Below are 27,025 nucleotides of genomic sequence, written 5' to 3'. Positions count from 1 at the left end.
AAAATGACCGAATTGCCCTTCTCGTTAACAGAAAAATGGATGAAATTAACCCAGTGGACTAAAATGGCAACAGCGAAAACTTTTTGGACCCACATGCAAAAAATGGAAACCTTTGGACTAAACTGGCAAAATGGCCCAAACCGTAGGGACTAAAATGACATTTAGTTTAAACATATGGTCTGTTTTTTAGCTATAAACTAGGTTTGAACTGCTGACAATAATAAAAAGAAAATGTAGAAAAAAACACTAAAAGTTAACCGAAAGAAAATCGACAAAAAAGTTGTATGGTAACGATGTTGTTCGTATGAAATACGTGGTCAGAGATGAGCAAATTGTTCTGGGTACCGGTACCAAATTTGTCGAACCGAAAGATCTTAAGTACCAATTCGGTACCGACTTTTGTCGTTCCTGGTACCGGTTCACAACCGTTTTTTACCATCATATACCGGTACCGTAACCGGTGTTCTGTATCGGTTGGCACCGAGCTCATCCCTACCCCTGAAACTAAAAAAAAGAAAAAAGTAAAAGTTGAAGAAAATCAACAAAAAAAAGTTGTACGATATCGTTGTCCGTACGGTAACCGTGATCAGGGATGAGCAAATGGTACCGGGTAGCAGCACTGAATTTCTCGAACCAAAAGATTTCCAATATCAATCCGGCACCAACTTTTGGCGTTTTTTGTATTAGTGCCGGTTTTTACCTTCATTACTGATACCGAACAGGACCGTCCTGGTATTTTCGATACCAATACTGGTTCGATACCGGTTGACAGCAAGCTTATCCCAACCTCTGATATTAAAAAAAGTATTAAAGTTTTAAAAGTAAAGAAAATAACTATTATTATAATATATTAAAATAATAAAAGTATTAAAAAACTATATATTATTATAATATTAAAATTACTATTCATTTCAATTCATTTAGTAAGTATATAGTAATAATAATATATAGTAATAATATATAGTAATATTAAAGATGTATATTGAGGTGTAATGACTCGTATTAGATCATAAAAATTAATAAAATTTCATACGTATCTTAGCAGATCATTGTAATGGCTCCTAATAGACTATGATAGGCTTTATAAGATCATATTGGTTTCTCCTTCGTTATATTGAGTTTGTAGTAAATCATACATATCATATCATGATAGATAATAAGACTAGTGGGTATGGTTCGGCTCATCCCCACGGGGATGAGCCTCCACGTAGGCGTCACGTAGACGGCCCGTGGAGGATGAGCCAAATGAGGGATGGAGGGGGATGGAGGATGGGGCCCCACCTCATTATTTTATAATTTTCTATTGTTTAATTTAATAACCAAGGTAATAAAAACTTTATAAAATTTAAAAAACATCACATCAAACAACATAAATAATTTCATTCCATAAAAAAAATTACATTCCCTAAAAAAAAGAAACCGAAAATAAAAAAAAATTACATTTCCTAAAAAATAAAAAGAAACCGAAAATAAAAAATAAAAAAAATTACGTTTCCTAAAACCTACGACGTCCATTTTTTTTTCACCTCTTCCTTCATCCTCCGATAAACCTCACGTTCATCCTCCGGAACCGAGTCGAGATCCAACCGCATAATCCTAAAATCTTCCGCTCGAGCATAGTCGGACGACACGGTTTTCTTGTGACTATACTTTTCGGTCGCGAACTCTTTGAACGAACGGAATTCGTTTATCAAGTCGTCCATTTTTGACGATGCCTTCTCGCCTCTACCTCCACTCGAGCCGGACACTTTTCGCTTTCCGGCCGCTTCTTTTTTTGCTTTGTCCCTCCCGGTGGGACGATCCGACTCGTGAATGGGCAACACATCCTCGTCATCTTCCGGGTCGTCGTTTATGTCAATTTGACATCGAGCGGTGGAGCCTCCCGCACTATAGCTTCCGGACTCGGAAGTTTTAGTGCGTTTGGCCGTTGCGACCTCATTTGGAACCGGCTTCCATTTTTGTTCTTTCCTTACAACGTTCCATGCTCGGAAGTGCGGGAAAGGCGTTGAATTTTGGGAGTCCCACTTGGCGATAGCAAGGTTAAGAATATCTTGCTCGTTACTCCCGCTTGGAGGAGAAAGGTAAATTTGGTTATAAATTTGATTAAAGGCGTTGACGACCTTGATCATTTTTCGCCACTTGCCCGAGACGGATTCGACATCACGAGCCTCCCCATGCTCCATAATCGCGTTAAACCTATCCGTTGTCTTCTTCCAAAAACTACTACCCGTTTGGTTGTTTCCTAAAATTTTAAAAATAGTGCATTAGTAAAAAAAAAATTAAATTTTATAAAAAAAATAGAAACCGAAAATAAAAAAAAAAAATATACCGACTATCGGGCAATTAGAGGCCTTAGTAAACGCCATAGCTAGCGCCTCCTCTTCTACTTTCGTCCATTGCCTCCCCTTTGCTCTCGGTTTTTGCGCGGTTTCGGGTTCAACCATCTTTCCCTTCCCCTTCTTTTTTTTGCGCGTGAGCTCTTGCGGTGGTGATTCGGGGACGACTTCTTCATCATCATCTTCAACTTGAACCGGGGGTTGCGATTGGGATTGGAGTTGTTCAAACGTGTTGCGTTGCATGATTTGTTGGAGCGCTTGATATTGTTGAACTTGTTGTAGTTGAGACATTTGTGAGAAGGCGTTGGGTGTTTGTTGGAAACCCGAAAACGGAAATTGCGAAGCCCCCCACGAAGGATCCATAGTCGGAGTGTAAGCGGGACTCGAAAAAAAATTAGGTTGGTTCGGATTGGGATTATTCGGGTTGGGGTTGTTTGGGTTGGGGTTGTTTGGGTTGAATGGATTCATGTTTGGGAGAGAATGGTATAAAAAATATAGAGTATTTTTATAAAAAAGGATGAGAAATGGAGAAGAATGGGAGTAGAATGAGAGAAATTGGTTTAAAAATGGATTGGGATTATGGTATTTATTTAAAAGGAAATTGATTTTTTTTTTATTAAAATAGCCGTTGAATAACGGTATTATTTTGAAAAGAGGGGCGGCACACCCGGCTATGGGTGGCCGATTGTGATGGAAGCCGGGCCAGGGGGCGGTGTGGGGGTCCGGCGCCGGGCCAAGCCGGCCCCCATACCTTCTAGTCTAATAGATCATACATGTCTTAATGGGTCATATTTGGCTTTACTTATCACGGTAACTAAGGCTTGGTTGTGCTTTAATTGGTCAAACCAGAGCTAAAAGGGTTATATCCGAGTGTAATGAATCATACTAGACCATAATAGACTTTTCAAACCGTCATTATACATGTTGCAAAATGAGCAAATATCAAACGTAAAATGAGACTGAATAAACGAGACCTTTTTCTCGGTTTAGTTATTAAAATTAACGAATAAAACCATGTTCGTGTTCGCTTGCTTAATAAATAAACATAAGTAAACTCATCATCGCGACATTTCACAAACAAGTTGTCTTTTGGTTCATTTAAGGTGTTAGGATGAACCCTCAAAATCAGAGGCAAACAGGGATGAATTATGTTGATTCATGTACCAGCAACATAAGCCAAAAGGTAGTAACTTATGAGTTTTTTTGTGCCAGTATCACCAACTTTAATTGGTTTTGAGAGTCAATGAACTCTTTAGGTGACTGAAGCATGTTGTGGGTAAGGCTGTAACATAGACCGCTGACGTTATACTTCAATGAATATGATGATGATGATCTTCAATGCAATCACAAATGTGGGAACTTTTTGAATATATGATGATCTTCAATCCAAACACAAATGTGGGAACTTTTTGAATATATTTTTTAAAAGAATGATATAGTTTTACACACCTCATAACAAGATCTCCTAAATAGAATGCAACGAGAGCGCTGTGACATGGCTTACTTACAAAACAATGTTTCTCGTGTATCATTGCCCGTTGTCGGATTCACCCTAAAATGCAGACACAGTTTATCATCTTTAGAACCGGACGCGAATACATATGCAAAAAAATGAACATAATAATTAAGTCTATAGGGATTAGTAGATTACCCATCGGCAATTTTACAAAGATATTCCTTCTGATCTTCTCTTAGAGGGACATCAGTAAAATCTGTACAGAATAACAAAGTATTTTTATGAAACTGAGTACAATGATATAACCGAATGAAATCATACCTGCGCCTGTTATGATCGATCCTTTGAAAGACGTGTTCCCTGTAACAAGTGCTCCTTCCAAGTTGGCGTTTGTCAGATTCGCCTGTAGAAATATTAAATAATGTTGTGTGAGTTCCTGGTTCTAAAGAAGTTGCGATAAAAGAATCAATCATAAACATTAACCTTTGTTACGTTCGCTAAGGAGAAATCCGCACCTCTCAGATCAGCATCAGAAAGATCAGCTCCTGAAATTAAAGCCTCATCTTTAGTGGTGTGTGTAACAGTAGGAGGGGAGGGGGAGACTTTACAGGCTTATTCGGCTGAGGATCTTAATCGATAATTAAGTTCAACAACTAAGCCCATTCGCACTTGGCCCGCCTAAACACTCGATAGAAGACGGGCTAGCACACTACCAGATCGTCTACCAAGCATACACAAGATTAGCATCTGAATTACTACAAATTCTTAGAACACCAAGTAGGCAAGATATAACTAGGTATGTTTCTCGGTTCCCTATAGCAGCTAAAAAAAGGCGGTTCTCAGCCTGGTCTGTACCTATCCGGTCAAAAATCGATTTTCTTTTCTTTCACTACAATAAGAGGTCTGAACCATTAAGTGCTGAATCAGTAAGAGGTCTGAACCATTAAGAGCCAGTATAATGCTTAACCGTTCAGAGGCAAATGTCTAACCAATTCAGATTATAGGTCTTAACCATCCAAACTCAGTATAATGCTTAACCATTCAGAGGCAAATGTCTGAACCGTTCAGACATCTGCTTGCTTGTGAAACAAACAGTGTGAACCATTAAGAGCTAAACAAACAGCCCCTACGTTTAAGTCCAGTTCATCATCTGGTTTGGGACCGACCCAATTCCAACGGGGCGTGCAATTTCTCAGTTCCAACAACATATATAACTCTAGATTTTGATCACCAAAAACAAATTAAGAAAACCTGTTAAATCAGCATCAAAGAAGCTTGCTCCAACCAGCTTTGCAGCCTTGAAATTAGCTTGTCTCAAAATGGACTGTAATTACAGATAAGATAAAATCAACAAATTGGGTTGAATTTGAAATGTATATCCAAAATTGAAAAGATGAATACCGTTTTGAAATCTTGCTTGATCAAAGTCTTGCCACTAAAATCTTTTCCAGTAAGATCTTGTCCTCTGGTGACTTCAGAACCATAGGGTCCTCCACCCTGTATCAAAAGTTCAAAACTTCAATCCAATTCCAGATTATATCATGATTATGATAAAAAGTAACCTTGAATGCAAGAGCAGGATCAGCAGCAAAGAAGAGGGAAGCAGATATTAAAGCTGTAATGCATGCTTTGGACGCCAGATTGATGGAAGAATCATCAGTGAATGTGAATTTGATCTGGGCCCGTCCCTGTAAATATAATTTAGTCGTTACATTTATGTTCATAAGATTAAACATGTAAGAATTGGGGAATTTAGATTTTACATGTGAAGAGTTAGGGATCTGAAGAAATGGGAGAGAAGAGAGTTTGGAAGGGGGGAGACAACACAAGGCGAAGTTGAGAACCGCCATTGTTAAGTTTGTGGGGGAGAAGAAAGATGGATAATTCATGTCATTTTATAAATTACATAAATAAATAAAATTTGGTTTTGTGGTTTATCTTTACACCAAATTGCATGTACTCTCTGTCACACCCTCACCCTCACTTTGTGACTTGCTTAATATCATTGCATTCAATCATAACAAACAACTATATGATAGGAACCACGATATTCATCCATAATTAAGTTTCAAAATAATACAAAACTATATTGTTTTAGAACCAAACACATACTTCAGGTTCAATAATACAAACCAACCAAAGTTTTACGTTCCATAACGGACTTGACACAATACATTGATAAAACAAGGCTTTGAAGTGAATGTCCTATCTAGGATAAGACATCCAATTCAAACCCTACAAAAGTGCGGATGACATTATTTATTGTAGACACAACTTGTAAACCTTGAACGCCCGCCAGATCCATTCTCAATTTCCTGAAATACATATAGTTTGAAAACATCAACAAAAGTTGAGCGAGTTCCTGTGTTTGTATGTGTGCACGAATAACATTGTAAACGTTTGTATGTATGTATTTGTAAACCGGCATGAAAGCGTCTATGAATAGATCAATTAATGTGTAGCTAATACATTAATATGTGTGTAACGGTGTAGGAAGACTCAACCCTTTATGCGTGTTTCGTACCGAGCCATCCGGCGGGAACGACATAGTCACCACATGGTCCAACCCGCGGGCTCATGGGTGGGGCTCGCAACACCCAATAGATCTATCACTCATGCCCCTCAGTCCTTATACAAGGATTAATGGTCTTAAGTTAACGCCTACTCATTCACATGATCTAACAGTTCATTCCTTAGCTAACCATACCATTTGTAATCATCGAAACATTTGTAACATGTATTTCACCCCCAAAGTTATAAAACTGAAAACAATTAAAAGAAAAGGGGGACATGAATTCACAATCTTGCGTCTTGTATACTGGTATAACTCAAAGCTTCTTCTCGGTCGCACGACTACCTACACACGTGCTATGGTTTATAAGACGGATGGGTCGTACATTGACTTAGTCTTAATTGTTATGACTTAGTATCTTTGATGAGTTACGTTTCTTGATGTCATAAATATTATTCCAAAGTATAATTAGTTATTAAAATAATAATATTTTAACTTAAATTATATTTATTATTTATTGGAATATTAGTTAAAATAATATATATTTTAACTTGTTTGTTTTGTAATCCTTCATGAATAATTTCCCCCAAGGATGGGTATAGTTATACTTATATTTTTAGACTTGTGTATTTTGCCAAGTATTGGTGCCGTATTTCGGTGTGTATTTGTACGTACGGGAATACGTATTTTTGTTGTATTTATTAAGTATTCCTATACTTAATTTTTGTATTCAAATTTTCCGGAATATTATTTTTAATGAAAATCACCAATGTATATATTCTTAATATATATATATATATATATATATATATATAGGGAGCCGCTAGAATGAAAACCACCCCGAGTTGTAAGAACCGCGAGAACTACACCCCACGGGTGGGCGTTCACCATGATTTTTTTTACAGCTAAATGTGTATATTATAAACACAACCGTAAAAAAAAATTTTAAACGCCGCGGCCGAGGGGGTAGTTTTTTACACCACAAGTTTGGTGAAAAAAAAAAAGAAAAAAGAAAAAAAAAAATTAAAAACACCAAACTTGTGGTGTAAAAAACTACCCCCTCGGCCGCGGCGTTTAAAATTTTTTTTTTACGGCTGTGTTTATAATATACACATCTAGTTGTAAAAAAAAATCATGGTGAACGCCCACCCGTGGGGTGTAGTTCTCGCGGTTCTTACAACTCGAGGTGGTTTTCATTCTAGCAGCCCCCCTATATATATATATATATATATATATATATATATATATATATATATATATATATATATATATATATATATATATATATAGGGGATGGTTCAAATGAAAACCACTTTTATTGTGAAAACTCGAAAACTAACTAAAAAAAGCCTAAAAAACACACAAAAATTTTTTTTTTTCAATTTTTTTTATAAAAATCGCTAGTTTTTATATATAAAAAAAAAATTTTTCAAAAAAAAAAAAAAAAATTTTGTGTAGTGCACATGTGTAATAATACACATGTGTAGTACACATACATATGTGCAGTATTACACATGTGCACTACACAAATTTTTTTTTTTTCAATTTTTTTTTTATATTAAAAAACCTGCGAAATTTTGATTGCAAAAAAAAAATTAAAAAAAAAATTTTTGTATGTTTTTTTGGCTTTTTTTAATTAGTTTTCGAGTTTTCACAATAACTAGTGGTTTTCATTTGAACCTTCCCTATATATATATATATATATATATATATATATATATATATATGTTTTTATTCTTACAAAAATTTTCTTCTCATTTGAACCCTCCACTATATATATATATATATATATATATATATATATATATATTTATAAAATTTATTTGTGCTAATTTTGTATTTTTAAAATGATTAAAACATATATAAAGTCAACTATATCCCAATTGAAATCAAAAATTCCCAAAAATTTGGGAAGAATTCTATAAAAATTCCATAGTGTTTATCTAACCTTAAATAATCAATAAAATATTTATTGAATTTCTTTATGATTATCTTGCATTTTTAATTGATTTAACTCTTATCATAAACATCTATTCTTTATAAGCTTTTTAATTATTTTTATATCGTTATACAATGGAGTAATGACAATCTCAATACTATAAAAATTATTGCATTACAAATATACAATATATCAATATAAAAGTCCCATAATAACACATTCATTTATCAAATGAAACATAATTTAACAAAAAGCAAGGAAGCAAACAAACTTCGTGAGAGAAAGACATATGAAGTGATTAAAACCAAATAAATAAATAATTAAAAATTATCACCCCTACTTAACATGTCATTACTAAAACTTGAGGGATCAAAACACAAAAGTGTGTAGAAGTATAAATGATCAAGCATGTGATACAACCAACTACATATAACCAAGTATTTATCTATACACAAAAATTAAACTTAATCAAGCATGTGATACAACCAACTACATATAACCAAGTATTTATCTATACACAAAAATTAAACTTATAAATGATCAAGCATGTGATACAACCAACTACATATAACCAAGTATTTATCTATACACAACAATTAAACTTAAATAGTTTTTATAGTTAAGAAACGAAATTAACTTACTGAAACATTTATCTCTATCCTTCTCTCCACACAATACATTATTCATATAAGCATCAGATATTAAAAATATTTTAAAATTCAAGACGTTAATATTTTAAAATACAAGAAGTTATTACAACAGTGAAATCTACCAGAATTATATTGGATTACTCCTCTTCTGATAGCATTATTACAACAGTAATAGAAATAAAAAGATTTCTTTCAACTGACTCTAAGAGAATTACAATTTTTCAAATAATAATTCTCTCTTCATTGTCAAATGTTCCAGCTGAGCCTCCTGCATCAAACAAACTCCAAATACCAAAAACAGCAAGAAAAGCAACCCATGATCTCCATTCCAAGAACAAAACTTTGTCAGCAGCAAGCCGGTTTCCATGCCGATATCGCATATAACATACGCCCTTTCCACCCCTGCAACATCCAATAACCATCTTCATCGATTATAAAATCTTTATGGTAATCAGAAGTCCCTCTATCTTTAGCCTTCCTCAAGATCTTTCGATCAAACGCCACCTGGCGAAACCCAGCCCGTTGATTCCTAACCTGCCATTGTTTATAAGCCTCGGGTCGTTCAATCCTCTCACCGCCTTCACAAGCAATAACATTCATCGCCTCACGTCCCCACATGGTTTTCTCTACCAGCATTCGTTCTTCGGTCAAACAGTCAACAGTTGCATCAAGCATATCAAACAAAGAAGAAAAGAAAAACAAAGCCTCTCTAAACCTCGTCAGGAAAAAAGGTACACCATACGACGAGTTCACGATCCCGTGTATAAAAATTTTCGGGTTCATTTTCCTTATAAGATCTAAAACTTTATTCCTTGGACTATCCACCATGACTGATTCATCAAGCAAGTTTCTAAACTTGTAACCACAATTTACAACAAGTGTTTCATCATCGTCAAGCTCAAGATCCTCGATTGTGATCGTTTCCCATTTTTGTGCTATCGCTTTGAATTTAAACCCAACACCGAATGTTTCAGCATAGTTTGCTAACCGGCGCCCTGTCTCTTCAACCCGTTGGGTCGGTCGAAAACCAGGACATGGGAAGTCGATCCCTGTTATTCGAAGCTCGGGTGGCCCATTGGGCCTAGTTGAAAGTTTTTGTATAAGGCACGGCCACTGGAAACCGTGAAGAATTCCAAAATCTATGATGTGCAGTTTGGTTTTGTTTTGTGCAACAGACATAATAGTCTTGTTTGAAACAAAATGGGAGATTTTAGTAAAAGGGAAGCACCCGAGAAACAAACGGTAAGTTTTCAATACATCGACTGCTGATGTGGGTATAGAAAGAAGTTTTTTGTAGATTCCGGTTCCAGAACCGGCCATACGAGCTTCAAGCCCAGCAGAAAAGTAATGGGCCAATCTTTGCATAGCGTCACCCGTAGGTGAAGCATGCTCTCTTATCCGTTTGAGTAAATCGGTCACACCCCTTTGGTCATTGATGGAAACCGATTGTGCACATAGGCTCAAAAGTGTTCGCAAATCCGCCACTTCCTTTTGTTTCTTCTCACAGGCTTTAACCACATTAGACCCCTTAGGTTTATCCGGTTGTCCTTTATTACCGATCTCTTTGCAAACAAAATCACATTGAAAAGGGTGAGTTTTGGGTCCATCACATAGCAACACATCATCAAACATCTTAGATCTCACACTCACATCTGGCTCACTATAAACTGCGCGTTGCTTTGAATTCCTTTCAGCCTCAACAAGATCTTCCGAATAAGGATTCTTTTTTCCTATTGATTCATTTGGGATGAAGCTACTTTCATGTGTCTTCTCCTTTTGGACACCATTCGGAAGAACCCTACTTGCTTCATCTATACCGTGTTGAAATTGCTCAGGTGCACCCGAAAATCCATCAACGATATTACTAGCACTGCTAAACAAGCTGTAAGACGGATGAAATCTAGACTGTGACTCAAAACTGGTCGGTAAAACAGAAGATTCACTAATATCATAGGTAAGATCTGTGGATTCTGCAGCAAGATCTCGACTTTGAACCGTAGAAACATTACATAAAGTTTCCTCTGCATTAGTATCTTGATCTTGAACCATAAGAACATTGTATAAAGATTTCTCGGCAGCCTGAAGAGCAGCAGACTCTCGAAACATGCAGTTTTTCTCATCTATATCTTCTTCCATAAGCATCTGGTTAATATACTTAAGACCCAAATTACTAAAATCAGAATCCCCATTAAGATTACAATCTGTAATCATCGACTCGTCGAAGCTCGTCGCCTTTGGAACATTTTGATCCGCTGGAATCGAATCATATTCTTCGTTGCATTTCGTTGTGTTTTGATTCGATAAACCAGTATCCGCCCCCAATCGTCCATCCATGGCCTAAACTATTTCCAAAAAATATTTTTATCATTAACTAGGAATCATGTACCACAAATTCCTCAATAACAAATTAACAATTTATTTTTCTTTTAACTTGATAAATAAATAAATAATTTGTATGTATACTGGATCAACAAACATTTGGAAACAGCAGACTGTAACATTAAACTATTAAAGTGAAAACAACCAATGCCAACTGATTCTGGAACTTAATTTAAATAGTATATTAAATGATCAACATTAACAACTACACATATACATATGATACATAAAAGTATAAGACAATAAGGTAACTGTGGGTGAATATAAAGAGATTTACCAGAGACAAACCCTAGAAGTAGAGAGACTGAAGAAAACACCGAACTGATTTTCGGAGTTGACAAATAAACTTAGGATGCAAGAAAAGTATTTATATATTAACCATTAACCACTGTATCATGTTATATATTATTATATGAGTAAATATCTATTTTTGATCATGAGGTTTGTCAATCTTAATTATTTCGGTCCAAAAATCTAATTTATAACAAATCTAGCCCTCATGTTTGCACTTTTTAACACTTTTCATCCAAATGGCTAACTTGGTTTGTTTGTTCTATTAAATTTTGGCTAATTGACCAAAATACCCCTATAGACGGAAATGAAAGTTAATTCTTATATATCAAAGTATTGTATACATATATATATATATATATATATATATATATATATATATATATATATATATAGGGGAAGGTTTAAATGAGAACGCTAAATATTGTGAGAACCGTGAGAACAAATGAAAAAACCGCGAGAACTTAATCAAAAACAATTCAAATTCTAATTTTTTTCTACACTTATCATTATTATTCGAATACAATGTTAGAAATTTAATTTACACGTTTAAATTTACGTGAATTCGTAAATAAAGAAAATTTACACATGTGTAAGTTTGCCATTTACACATGTGTAAATCTGTTATAATTACACATGTGTAAAAAATCTAAAAAGGGTGATTTTGAAAGGAGAAATGAATTATTTGATGTTGTAAATTCTTTTTTGATGTTGTAAATCTGTTATAAAAAAATTGGTTTTGTTGTATCTTTTTTGATATATATATATATATATATAGGGGACCGCTAAAATGAGAACCACCTCGAGTTGTAAGAACCGTGAGAACTACACCGTACGGGGCGAGGTGGACCAATTTTTTTTTCATAAACGTAGATGCGTGTATTATAAACACATTTGTAAAAAAATTCAAAAAAAAATGTCGTGTGTGTAGTTTTGAGCACCACAAGTTTGTGTTTACGGGTACCGTAAATCTTGCCGGAAAATTTACGGTACCCGTAAACACAAAGTTGTGGTGCTCAAAACTACACACACGATTTTTTTTTTTTTTTGAATTTTTTTTTACAAATGTGTTTATAATACACGCATCTACGTTTATGAAAAAAAAAATTGGTCCACCTGGCCCCGGATCAAAAAGTTCTCACGGTTCTTACAACTCGAGGTGGTTCTTATTTTAGCGCAATTCTATATATATATATATATATATATATATATATATATATATATATATATATATTCATTTTTCCAACAAAGTGTACAAGTCATAAAACACTACAATTTTAGCCATAAAACACACTCAAAACCCACAAATAACAAAATAAGGCCACTAAACACAATATACAAACCCTAACAGTCCTTAAAAACTTCAAACACATAATCGTACAACTATGAATATAAAACAAAACATGATAATTAACATAAAACACACTAATATTAGTAATTCGATAATCAAAGTCTTATCATCCAAAACACAACACAAAACCCACAAATATGGTGTTTTAGTAATCTTTACTATGTTATTTGTGAGTTTTGAGTGTGTTTTATGGTTGACATAATGGTGTTTTATGACTTTTTACACTTTATAGTAAAAATAGACTTTGTAGGAAACTCCCATCCATATATATGATATTACATATATTTAAAATTCTTATATATATATATATATATATATATATATATATATATATCTAATTTATTGTTTAATGTTTAAAATTTTTTGGTTGTTCCAAAATTTAAATAATCTAATCTCCAAAGAGATGTACCAAAAAAAAGACACACACATAGAGATTTATATACATATATATACACATACAGTAATAAATAACATACCATATATGGCCTAAAACAATCTCAATGCAATGTATAAAAATCTATAAAAGGTTCGATTAGTTCATGATCAAACATGGTATTCATGGAGTAATTATGATAGTTGTGTCTTCAACTTGTGTAATAGCTCATTAATCAATTTGGTACGATACGACAGAGAATACAACACGGTAACACAAACACCATAAAGCGCGTAATCACGTATTTTTTTATATTGAAAAAATAAATCATAGCAATGCCATACTCAAAGTATATTTTTTTAAGTTGTGTAATTTTTATATGTAATTATTTTTTTACGAGAGCGTAATTACTGTGTGTCGGTATTTATTATTGTGCGTAATTATATATAAGTTGCGTAATTAGTTTACCGTAAGGGCAATATATATATATATATATATATATATATATATATATATATATATATATATATATATATATATATATATATATATATATATAGGGTAGGGATAGTGTACATTAATTCAAAAGTATGAGAAGTGTATTATAACACTATATATAACATTATATAACACCATATAAAGACCGTATAACACTATGTAACACCATATAATACCATATAACACTATGTAACACTATATAACAATATATAACACTATATATCTATCATAGACATGCTATCAGACAAACTATAGTGTTATATTTGTTATGTAGTGTTATATAGTGTTACATAGTGTTATATGGTGTTATATGGTGTTACATATTGTTATACGATGTTTATATGATGTTATATAGTGTTATATATATGTATATATATGAGAAGGATCCGTTAGGAACCACCCTTTATTACGAGAACCGCGAGAACTAGTGTGAACACAACCAAAAATACCTAAAAATCTAAAAACACATAAAAAATGTATATATTTTTTTATAAAAATCACTACTTATATATTTTTTTATAAAAATCGCTACTTTTCGTTAATAAAAAAATAAAAAAATGTTTTTATATACTAAAAGTAGCGATTTTTATAAAAAAATATTAAAAAAATTATGTGTTTTTTAGATTTTTTTCGGGTTTAGCTTTATGGTTTAGTTTTTAGCATTTAGCTTGGGTGGAGGTTTAGTTTTTTTTTTTTTTTTTTTTTTTTTTTTGGGGGGGGGGGGGGTGGGGGTTAGGTTATTTTTTAAGGTTTTTTAGGTTTTTGGTGGTGTAGTTGGTTTATTTTGTTATATTCACATTGGTTCTCGCGGTTCTTGCAATAAAGGTGGTTCTCGCATGAACCCTACCATATATATATATATATATATATATATATATATATATATAGGGTGAGGTTCATGCGAGAACCACCTTTATTGCGAGAACCGCGAGAACCAATGTGAACGGATGGCAATTTTGTAAATATATAAAAAAATAGAAACCCGCTCTCCCGGACGTCAACGTTGAATTCAATTATGATATATAGTACAATTTCAAGTCCAACAACTATCACAACTCTCCCAATTCAGTCGTCCGATACTTAATCGCCGATACTCAATACTCAATCGCCGATACTCCCGATACTCACTGACGCTCCTAATTCCAGCAGTTTATCAGCAATTTCGCCATACGATAATCGTCGCTGTTCAATCGCCGTCCGTACATTAATCGCCGGCTCGAAATTAGGGCAAAAAACGGCCATATCGAATCGAATAGATTTAGGGCAAATACCGAATAGATTTAGGGCAAAAAACGGCCATACTCGGCATATTCGGCGAGGTTTATATATTACGAAGAGCATACGGTCGTCGTTGCATTGATTTACGCACTTGAAAGTTCATACACAACCGATGTAAGTTCATACTGATGTAAGTTCATACTATGTTGTGTTTGTTCATGTATGTGATTGTTCATGTAGATTACAGAGTTGTGCTTGTTCATGTAGATTACATCCGATTATGTGCTTGTTCATATAGATTACAGTCGATGTAGGTCAATACCGATACGATTATGTGTTTGTGATTGACTTGGAATGCACATGTGCATACGATTAAGTGTTTGTGATTGATTTGGAATGCACATGTGCATAATATTGTTCATGTAAATACGATTACGTGTTTGTGTTTGATTTGGAATGCACATGTGCGTTTGTTTTGGAATGCACATGTGCGTTTGTTTTGGAATGCACATGTGCATAATATTGTTCTATGTGCATAATATTGTTAATGTAAATACGATCGCGTGTTTGTGTTTGATTTGGAATGCACATGTGCATAACACTGTTCATGTAAATACGATTACGTGTTTATGTTGATTACGTGTTTGTGTTTGTTTTGGAATGCACATGTGCATAATATTGTTGTATGTATGCACATGTGCATAGTTATATTACATCCGCTCTTTACTGTCTGTATGCACATGTGCATAGTTATATTACATTCGCTTACTGTCTGTCTGAGGTACTGGCTACTGGGTTTATTGTTTGTGCTTTTTTCAACATGTCAATTGTATATCAGCAATGGAAAAAAATCGGAAAAAAATTTGAAGAAAGTCACGTTTGTATTAAAACCAAGAGATGAAGGATCGTCAAAGATGCCCGACGCGGATACGGAGACATAAACGTCAAAGATGCCCGACACGGATGCGGACACATACACAACAGTGGCAATGAAAGGTAATATGAATAATAAACAAAAAGGTTATATCATGTTGATTATTTATAATAATTGTTTTGATTCGGATATGTTTTTATGCACATGTGCATTAGCATGTAAGAACGTATCATAAACGTTTGCATATTGTTGATTTGTTTGCACATGTGCATATAAACGTTCTGATTTCGGTATGTTATTGAATTTGTGTTTATTAGTTAGGGTTAATGACGCAATATGCATTTATGCACATGTGCATTATCAGTTTTTTTTTTCAAATGTTATAACTCGCGCAAACGCATTAATTTTTTGAATTCAGGTATTTTAAAGGTGGAAAAGAACGCACAAAAGGACAAAAGCATACATAAACGAGATGATGCAACTAAATGTGTTGTTGTAGAAAGAAGGACAAGTAAACGGAAACACGAAGAAACAACCAAAGCTTTGGACGTAACATCTAAGACAAAGAACAAAAGGATTGTAAAATCGCGAAAACAAGTAAAAGACACCAAAGAGGCGCTGGAAACAAGAAAATGTTACTATTAGAGGCAAACATGTACAAGGAAACAAGTAAAGGATTGAAAAACTTGAGGATGAAGATAGCAACAAAACTGTTACTATTAGAGGCAAACATGTACAAGGAAACTGTTATGTAACTTGCAAAAGAGACAACACCTGGTTTGAGAGATGAAAAAATGCGGAAAATGTTAGACAAAGAGGCGATGAAACAAGAAAAATGTTGGAACATGCTTGACAAATGGAAGAACGAGGACAAAGTTTGAGGGTATGAGTTAACACAACAAGTTATTAACTGTAGGAACATATAGTATTTCTGTTTTGTTGGTGATTTATGTTAATGAAACTAGTACTTTGTTTTTGTTTTGTTTGTTTTAACACGTCAGATGGTACTTTGTTATGATGTCGTTTATAGTTTTGGTTAAATGTGGTTGACAACAGCTGGTATAGTAGTTGATATAGTAATCAGTTGGTATTTTAGCTGATATAGTAATCAATGTTTGGAGTTCGTATTGGTTGTTGTTCTTTATGCACATGTGCATTAAAATGGTTAAACTAACAAGATGGTTGGTAATGAATGTTAGTAATGATTAAATGCATGTTAGTAATATATAATGTGTTATAGATGTACACGATTGTTAAAATATGTTATATTATGTTGGTTAATAAATTAAATGATGGGTATGCACATGTGCATAAAGTTATATAATGTACTGTGTAGTATGTAATGTATTACAAATGGGTATAGTTATATGTAAGGTACAACAAATGGTTTTATATTAATATTAGTAACAAGTATAATAATAAACAATGGTATGTCAGTAAACAAGTGGATTCAACTGTTAGATACAACTGGTAGATACATATGCACATGTGCATATTGTAAGTTAGGCATTAATATTAATATTGTAAGTTAAATGGGTAGTAATAAAATTACATTATGTTAAGTGGGTAATAATAAAATCAAAAATAATTACATGTAATACATAATTTATAACAAATTAGGATGATGGCAATGATGAATATATTAAAAAACGCATAAATAGTCCATTAAGAAACATAATCAAAACAAAAATTGATAGTCATAAGTAGTTAAGTTCGATAATCATAAGCTGTAATAGATAATAGATCAATCAAGAATCATGAGTTTGGGTTGGTTGATTTACGACATCTGGTCGAACGCCTAAGAGTTTGTTCAGGTTCTTGCACATATGTAGGGACTTCAAGGGTATTATCAGGGTTATCATCAGAATAAGAAGAATTCTCATCAGAATACTCATTACTCATCGGTGTCATCAAGATCAACATCATCAGAACTGGATTCAGACGGAGCAGGTAGTCCAACAGCAATAGCAACAACACGTTGGCAGCCTTGATTTTTTCGCAGTTGTGTGCATCATGTATTTTAGAGTTATGTATATGCATATCAAGAGCGATGTAATATGTATATGAGAGTATGTATATGAGAGCGATGTGTATGCATATGTACACGTGATCGATGTATATGCATATCAAATCGTTGTGTTGTGTTTTACGTTGTTAAACAAAATATGTTTGGATGAACATGAGCATTATTAAATAAGTGTATGCACATGTGCATTTTTTTCATATCAGTAACCATATGGAGTCAAACAGTAAACATGTATGCACATGTGCATTTTTCTGTCAATATAGTAAGTTTGGTCATATATGTTAGATGGATAATAATAAAATATGAAACGATTACATATAACAGGTAATTGGTAACAAAGTATAACACATACAATAGGTAATTGATAACAAAATATAACGATGATAATCATAAACATTTGAAAACAAACATATAGTGCAAAACGTTTATCGTCGTAAATACTTCAATCAAGAATAATAAGTCGGGTTGGTTGATTTACGGACTTCTGGTCTGGTTGAACGTCTAAGAGTTTGCTCAAATTCTTGTATGTATGCAGATTCTTCGGGATCATCGTCAACATTGGGTATCCAATATGGGGTGCCATTAGGCGCCATTAGGCGTACTGTTCCTGTATTGTTCCTGTGTAAATAATAAATAAAAGTTGTTTAAAAGTTTGTAATTATTACAGGGTGTGGGGGTGTGGTAATGGGATGCACATGTGCATGATAAGTAATATACGTAAGAAAACAATAAGTTAGTTGTTTGATGTTTATTAATGACAAATAGGTGGTATTAGTGATGTTTAAACATATGTATAGTTATGTACCATTGGGTTGGCTAAAAGTTTATATGTGATGATTAATTTGTGATGGTTACGGATTGTCGTTAAATGTCTACATAGTTTAATTGTCGAAATAATGCACATGTGCACAAATGTGCACAATGTAGTTGACAACATAATAATGTCTACATAATGCACATGTGCATAATGTAATTGTCACATAATGCACATATGCATTATCATTTAATATATAACGACATAATGTATTTGTCAACATAATGCACATTTACATACCATTCAATGCAGTATAATTTATTGCTTATCATTTTAATGCAGTAGTATAATTCACAAGTATAGATAATTTACAAGTATAGATGTATAATACCTTTTAGTCTCAAACCGTATAAACTGCAATGCACATGTGCATATTAGTCACATAAAAACTTACAAAGATGAGAAACACTGAATTATGCCGATCAGAGCAATCTCATCTCCTCTTGACGTCATTTTTATTCACTTTTACATAAGCACTTCAAATATAGTAAATGTAATAATTCAAAAGCAACATACGGACATAAAAACTTAAAATTAACACCGATTTACACAATAATAAACACTTACAAATGTCCAACCCGCAGTGACCCATCCGGGATGGTCCTGTGGTGTAGTTGTGACCGCGATGTTGGATTGACGGTGGTGAACCTACAGTCACTGCCCATCTCCTTCACGCTCGCCCACTAACCACACGATGAACCGATCTACATAAAAATGGAGAGATGCAGACGAAAAGAGATTACCTGAATTCTCGCTGGAACACCGATTCAAGTATCTGATTCAAGTCTCTGACTTCAATATCACCTTCAAAGTGTCCCATTCTGTATATAGATCGGTCGATTCAAGTCAATGACGTTGCGGTTGTTCAAGATCACATTCAAGTGTCACACTCTGTATCTAGATCGGTCGATGAGAGACACCGGTACCCTCGCCGGAACCCTAGACACACAGTTGTCATGCTCACCACCACCAGACCATCACCACCGCTGACTTATGCCCCGCCGTGGAACCCGTGAACGCCGACTGCCGCTCCACCGTGAAATCCGTGAACGGCCGATGAGATACGAACGAACCTGTGAAATTTGTGGGATCGACCGTTGTTTACTGCCGTGAGAACCACCGTACACTCTTGTGCGCCGCCTGTACGCCGCCGTGAACAGCCGTGATCCCTCAATGTGTCGCTGCTGATGATGGCTGATGATGCAGATTGTGGTTTAGGAATGACTGAATTGAACGGGAGAAACCCTAAAACAGGGGACGTCAATATATTTACAATATATGCCACCGCGTTGTGTTGTAGTTGAATATATTTACAATAATGCCATGTGTTCACATTGGTTCTCGCGGTTTCTCGCAATAAAGAGTGGTTCCTAACGGATCTTTGTCCTATATATATATGTATATATATATATAGGGGACCGCTAAAATAAAAACCACCTCCAGTTGTAAGAACCATGAGAACTACACCGTACGGGGCGAGTTGGACCAAAAAATTTTTTCATAAACGTAGATGCGTGTATTATAAACACATTTGTAAAAAAGAAATTCAAAAAAATGTCGTGTGTGTAGTTTTGAGCACCACAAGTTTGTGTTTACGGGTACCGTAAATTTTAAATAAAATTTACGGTACCCGTAAACACAAACTTGTGGTGCTCAAAACTACACTCACGACATTTTTTTTTTTGAGTTTTTTTTTACAAATGTGTTTATAGTACACGCATCTACGTTTATGAAAAAAGTTTTGGTCCACCTCGCCCCGGATCAAAAAGTTCTCATGGTTCTTACAACTGGAGGTGGTTTTTATTTTAGCGGTCCCCTATATATATATATATATATATATATATATATATATATATATATATATATATAGTGGAGGGTTCAAATGAGAAAAATTTTTTTGTAAGAAGAAAAAAGAAGAAGTTTCAACCAATAAGAATGCTTCATTTTACTTCATTTAATATTTGTATTTAATTTTAATATAATGGTATATTGGTAAACTTACATAAATCATTAATTTGTATTCTTCCCCTTTAATAACTAGCTAAATTAAATGTGTAACTCCTTTTCAAAATATATATTTTTTTCAAATTAAAAAAACAACTTAATTTAAAGTGTAGAATAAATTACTAGTTGTGTAGTATAAATTACGAGTTGTGTAGGATATATTTCGAGGTGTGTAGGATAAATTTTGACTGTGTAGGATAAATTTTGACTGTGTAGGATAAAATTCTATAATGTGTAGGGTATATGTAGGAAAATTTTGATATGTATAGGTTTTGTAGATTATATGTAGGATAATTAATGAATAGTTGACTAATTAATTAAAGAGAGAAAAATTAATGATATGAGCTATAAATGAAATAACATTTTACTAATATGCCCTTTCTTCTTTTTCTTCTCACATTAAATTTCTTCTCAAATGAACCTTTCCCTATATATATATATATATATATATATATATATATATATATATATATATATGTATATATATACTAGTCACTTACCCGCGCCATGCGGCGGGAGTGGCGATTTACAATAGGATACTCGTTTACCGTTAGTTTGTCCGTCGTCTCGTGATATATCGTATAGTACTTAAGTTAGTTTTCTTATTCGTGATCTTCTACAAGAATAGTACAAAACAAGGAAGTAGATGTAATTAAAAACAAGAAGAGTTCAAAACAGTCAAGTAGCTGGACAAAACAATAAAAACAAAATGCGGGGAGTCTCTTGTATCTCTTCCTGTTTTACCAATACATCCGTTCGCTTATGACTTTCTTGTATCTTCTCCTCTCCTGTACCAGATTTCGACACATAAAAAAATGTTACACGCTTACAGGTGCTTTAAAATAGTAATTAAAAAGTAATTTCTGGAAGCAAATAAGGCACAAAATCTACTAACTTACCTTCGTTTTGATACGGATGCGATTAATTAGTCACGCAACACTTCCTGGTAGACAACATTTGATGTGTAAACTCCGCGTTGTTTGAATTCTTTGGCGATATGTACCAACACCTTCGTACTTTGTCTTGAAATCCCACTTGATAACGCGACATAAAGTTGTCCATGTGAAAATACAGAATCCGGTAGATAAATACCAATGTTCGGAATTGTTTGACCTTGAGCTTTATTAATCGTCATGGAAAAGCTAAGTCGAATTGGAAATTGTTTTCTTTTCAGCTTGAATGGGAACATGTCATCTTCAGAAAGGGTTAGAGGGATTCTTGGCAAAAAAACTCTTTTTCCGGCATGTTGACGACTGCAATTTCCGCATCAATAACATTTCGCATGAAACCCTTACATATCAACCGCGTGGCATTACACAGGCCATGTGATGGATCGATATTACGTAACAATATTATTGGGCATCCAATTTTTAAACGAAGCTTATGAGGCGGCAAACCACTAACATTTAGCGAATTTAAGAACTCGACCGGATAGAAGTTGCGCTGATCGTCTTCAGCTTCATCAAAACTGTAATAAACTTTTTCCTCCCCTTGAAAAATTTCAATCATTTGATTATTAATCTCGTCAACACTATCATTTTTAGTGGACAATATTGCTCTAGAGATTATATAATCTGAAGAATATACATTATCTTCAATTGATGGAAAGATGGCATGGATCAATTCTTTTATAGCGTTTTCTCTGTTGTTGCACTGAATTGTCATGTCATCGGGTATGCGGATATAGTTTCCTTCGATTGGTTCTTCAGTTCCATCGCCGACTCTTAAAAGAAATTTAGAAAACCATGGATCTTTCAGCGCTCTCATATTTATGGTCAACCGCATCTTCTTAGTCAACGACCAAAGAGGTGACATTCGTACGCTGGAGTCTACAATTTGTGCTCGAGTGCCACGTTTAATAACTGGCAACACCTGTTTGAAGTCACCTCCCATAACCATTATCTTTCCACCAAATGGGAGACTAACACCTATAATGTCTTGGAATGTACGATCGACTGCCTCTATCGCTTGTCGTTTAGCCATCGACGCTTCATCCCATATGATTATTTTGGCAGACCGAATTAGTTTAGCGGCCCCACTCTGTTTTTTGATATTGCACATTGAATTATTTTCAAGATTAAGAGGAATCTTGAATCTCGAGTGAGCCGTTCTACCTCCTGGCATATTATTAGCCGTTGCACCTGATGAAGCTGTTGCGAGAGCAATAAGACCACGTGACCGAATTTCAGCAAGCAAGGCAATGTACAAAAATGTTTTTCCAGTTCCACCTGGACCATCAATAAAGAACACGCCTGGAAGATCATTATCAACATGCATCATGATCTCATCAAACACGTTTTTTGGTCCGGATTAAGTGAATCTTTGGCACTTAAGTGTTCAGGTTCCAAAACAATCCCATACTCTTCTTATAACTCACGATAACCTGCATCTTGTAAGTTAACATCGTCTGTTATCTTAGGAAGGTCGAATTCATTGAAATTTTTACCCATGGATTGTACCACGACCTCATCTTCAACATTAAAAGCTTCACTTGAATTTTAGAAATGAGTCAATGCGATGAGTACTTAACTGATAATGGGTCACACGTAGAAAATGAGCTAATCTATTCAGAAGTTTTCAATGTATGAGATTATTACCTGTAGTTAACTTATCATAACTTTCTCAAAAGGTTAAAAATAGCTTACCAAGAATTGTGACTCCAAGTTTTGCCTTGTGATCTCCTTCAGTCTGGATACGTGACCACCGCCCAATCGAACATTTCCAGCTGACAATCGAATGAATCACCACTGCGTTTCCTGAGACAACCGAATAACAATATTAAGCTACAATTCCACCGGCAAGTGCTAAACTGTAAATTCTGTATCATTATCTTGACATATACTCCTGTACCTTGATTTCGACATCATCAAGAACAATACAATTAATCAACCGTGCACCAGCTCCTATACGTGCATTCGCAGATACGGACACGATTGGACCAATCTGTGCAATTTTAGAGATCAATATACCAAAAAACGTAGCATATTCAATAGAGGCTGCTATATTAATCCAAATGCAAGCTCTAGAATATGGATACGTTTGGACCAATCTATACAATTTTAGAGATCAATATACCAAAAAACGTAGCATATTCAATAGAGGCTGCTATATTCATCCAAATGCAAATTCTATATAGAAAAAAGATTTAACGTATTTGAAAAAGAACTCAATTTGAAACCTGCAAAGGGGAGGGCCTAATTACCTTTGCAGTTGGATGAACTTTTGCAGACGGCTGAATATAAACATCACCAAGCTTTTGGTACATGTAAAAACAGGTGTCATAAGCAGCACAAGTTAACTTGAATACATAAATTACATATATAGAAGTTAACTTGAGAACATACACATTTTTTTGTACATCGATTATCGTATGTAGGACAAGAAACCGAAAAGGCATAGCTGAGTTCAAGAACAAAAATTGAATTCAATCTTAACTTTATGAATTCAAGTACAAAAACTGATGAATTCAAGTACAAAAACTGAATTCAAGAACAAAAATTGAATCTAAGAACGTCTTCTATGAATCTAAGAACAAAAACTGAATTTCACAGTTCATACCTTCTGCTACGGCTTCGACTTCTACTATGGCTCTTGCTTCTGCTGCAACTCCTGCTCGCCTGCTCGGGTAAGGTAAATCTTGAATGTCTTATATTTACCCATTGGTCAATATATGATTAGTGATTACAAAATCTCAATAAAATATTTTACTGAATCTTTTTAGTTGTTAATGAACTAATAATATTTATTTTCTATTAAAAAACCATTAATATGATTGCTCAAGTCAATAAACATAACTCTTGTCGCAAACATAAAGTTAACCAGATCCGAACACATATGTAGAAGTTATAAACAGATCAGACTCAAATAACAAACAAAAAACATTAGATGTGGTTTATAACGATACCTAGAGGTCAACCCCAGTGGATCTTGTGTCGAATAGAGAGAAAATCATCGATTCGGTGTCATTGAACCCTATCCAAACACTATATAAATATTAAACAGATCAGACTCAAACAGCGAACAAAAACGTATGAAAATACAGATTTAGACTTCATATACCGTTCAGCTCGTCGACGTTGTTAGGGTTTCGCTCCACGACCCATCAGCCACCAGATCCAATCAGAAGTTGCTGTACAACAAAAAAAATACATCACAAGTTCAGCTTAGTCTCCTTTGTAAGCATTCGATTCGATCCTCGAATGACTTCAAAGTATTGGCTACTATGAGAGTCTCGATTCGATCCTCAAATGACTTCAAAGTATTGGCTACAGTAGTATTTACTGTAACAGGAAATTACAATTACAATATTTAATTATAGATTACCTAGGCCAGCAGAGATGCTTGTAGAAGTCTGTCCTGCACCATTGCCTAGCACACTTGGCAATTGACAAAGATTTGTTCCATTTCATCCGGTCAAGTCGTACATCATACGAAGTTGCCTAGCACACTATGAGCCCCCTTCTTTTTAGAGCTTCTTTGGTTGGGATTTTATCTAAGAATTGCAAAGTACTTCTCCACAATGTCGATCTCCACACAGTCAATCTCTGACCACCAACAAATCCTACAAGTTTGTTTACGCCAATCTACCGCCTAAATAAGATCAAATAACCAAAGATTAATTAACTAAAAAAACTACAACCTAATAAATATGTATTGTTAACTCACTTGCAGCTTCGATTCCGATTTCCTTTTGGATTTCTTCTCATTCTTAAATCAACTGAAATTCATAACACATTCACAACAATCAAGAATAAATAAATTGAAACACGATTTACCTAGGGTTACGGGTTTCTTAAGAAATCACCTCAACGTTGGATAAAGACACCAAAGAATGAACTTACAATCAACATGTGCTTTATTTAGAAGCTTTGGTGAATGACTGAGTGCAGGATTTTGAGTCTTGGTTTTGTTCTATCAATGTCTGCACAAGACAACGATCACATAAAGTTAACTCAAAAGAAAATAATTACAACTTATTTTACCATTGTTTAACCCTAAATCAACGAAATAAGCTATACATCAAATTACACCATGTCGGAATTCAAGATTGCTTCTACTAAAGTCCATCCAAGAGTGTCATTTAGTGTAAAATCTTTAAATCAGTGAAAGTTCTTAAGAATTCAGAATAGTAATTCAAGTTGTGCAAAGGACAACGTAATTAATATGGAAGTAAAACGTCGTCTTAAAGAGCGATTTGTGTGTTTACCTTCATCTGAAACATGATTCCAGAGAGATTCATGGACAGACAGTCACCTGATTCCGGCCATTCTCCAGCAAATCTGTGGATCCCTTGGTGCCTTCGACATCTGAAAAACATATAGAAACTACCGTCAAACATCATCACTTGCCATATTAGAGCCAGATATATTCATTAAATGAGAAGAAAGAAATGATTCTACAGGTATCGGTTCTTACCAAGTTGCCAGATAAAGCTTGTTTAAGCCCTATATCGCCAAAATCTCCACTTTCAAAACCCTAGATTGCCAGAAATCAGCAAAGCCCTAAAAACAAAATCAAGAACAAAGCTTTGATTTTACGTTGACGATTCCTGAATAAAAGACAAATCATGGGTAATTTTCAGTTCTTGGGAAAAAAAATTAAAAGTTTTCGATTCTTAGAGAAGTATGATACCTGGAATGAAGGAGAAGCCGCGATTGAAGCAGCGTAACAAGGCGGAGGGGAATAGGCGGTGGAATCCTCACAGATCTGCTCATGAAACGGATCTGGTGATAGATCTGGCATGGGTTTCTTGAGTCGCCGAGAGAGAGAGAGAAGATCTGATGGTTTTGTGAGATGTGTGAGTTGTGAGAGAGAAAGGAATTGAAAAGTTGATCCGTGTGAAGCGAAGTGGACGGCTGAGATCGCGATCCGTGTGAAAATTGAGAGAAATGGACGGCTGAAGATGAACCGGTAGAAGGGTAATTTATTTGTATTTCTTGGTGCCTTAAGACTTGTACATTGTGCATTGAGGGTGTTTTCAACATATTGCCAAATTACCATTTTGTCCTTCCTATATGCTTATTAAAGTAGTATAGATATATATATATATAGGGAGGGACTCATGCGAGAACCACCCTTATCGTGAGAACCTTGAGAACGAATGTGAACACAACCTAAAATAGCTAAAAAAACCTAACCCCCCCCCCAAGCTAAATGCTAAAAAAACCTAACCCCATCCCCCCCCCCACAAAACCTAAACCCCCCTCCCCCCAACCCCCCCCCCCCCAAGCTAAAATGCTAAAAACTAAACCCCAAAAAACCTAAAAAAATCTGAAAAAATCAAAAAAAAATCTAAAATTTTTTT

General features: G+C 34.5%; 4 protein-coding genes and 1 long non-coding RNA gene across 5 annotated transcripts; all 5 read right to left on the bottom strand.

The window, feature by feature from the left end:
* Positions 1-1,434: 1,434 nt before the first annotated feature.
* LOC110872615 lies at positions 1,435-3,030 on the bottom strand. Its single transcript, XM_022121453.2, has 2 exons — positions 2,330-3,030; positions 1,435-2,242 (listed from the first exon to the last, which is right to left on the bottom strand). The coding sequence occupies exons 1-2, from the start codon at positions 2,802-2,804 to the stop codon at positions 1,503-1,505; spliced, it is 1,215 nt and encodes a 404-aa protein (XP_021977145.1). The 5' UTR covers positions 2,805-3,030; the 3' UTR covers positions 1,435-1,502.
* A 635-nt stretch (positions 3,031-3,665) lies between these two features.
* On the bottom strand, positions 3,666-5,700 carry LOC110872616 (thylakoid lumenal 15 kDa protein 1, chloroplastic). Its single transcript, XM_022121454.2, has 8 exons — positions 5,556-5,700; positions 5,355-5,480; positions 5,194-5,289; positions 5,044-5,116; positions 4,276-4,337; positions 4,114-4,195; positions 3,988-4,048; positions 3,666-3,888 (listed from the first exon to the last, which is right to left on the bottom strand). The coding sequence occupies exons 1-8, from the start codon at positions 5,679-5,681 to the stop codon at positions 3,837-3,839; spliced, it is 678 nt and encodes a 225-aa protein (XP_021977146.1). The 5' UTR covers positions 5,682-5,700; the 3' UTR covers positions 3,666-3,836.
* A 3,285-nt stretch (positions 5,701-8,985) lies between these two features.
* LOC110872617 (scarecrow-like protein 30) lies at positions 8,986-11,243 on the bottom strand. Its single transcript, XM_022121455.2, has one exon. It carries the CDS (start codon positions 11,225-11,227, stop codon positions 9,239-9,241), a length of 1,989 nt encoding a protein of 662 aa, XP_021977147.1. The 5' UTR covers positions 11,228-11,243; the 3' UTR covers positions 8,986-9,238.
* Positions 11,244-21,927: 10,684 nt separating this feature from the next.
* Positions 21,928-23,001, bottom strand: LOC110869857 (ATP-dependent DNA helicase pif1-like). Its single transcript, XM_022119065.1, has one exon. The coding sequence runs from the start codon at positions 22,999-23,001 to the stop codon at positions 21,928-21,930; it is 1,074 nt and encodes a 357-aa protein (XP_021974757.1).
* A 2,413-nt stretch (positions 23,002-25,414) lies between these two features.
* LOC110871021 lies at positions 25,415-26,018 on the bottom strand. The gene is made up of 3 exons (XR_002553430.2): positions 25,928-26,018; positions 25,563-25,642; positions 25,415-25,438 (listed from the first exon to the last, which is right to left on the bottom strand). It is a non-coding gene; the product is annotated as an uncharacterized LOC110871021 (long non-coding RNA).
* Between the last annotated feature and the right edge of the window lie 1,007 nt (positions 26,019-27,025).

Source organism: Helianthus annuus, chromosome 8 (genome assembly GCF_002127325.2).
Source record: "Helianthus annuus cultivar XRQ/B chromosome 8, HanXRQr2.0-SUNRISE, whole genome shotgun sequence".
Lineage (NCBI taxonomy): Eukaryota > Viridiplantae > Streptophyta > Magnoliopsida > Asterales > Asteraceae > Helianthus > Helianthus annuus.
This window is presented reverse-complemented; position numbering and strand designations above follow the sequence as displayed.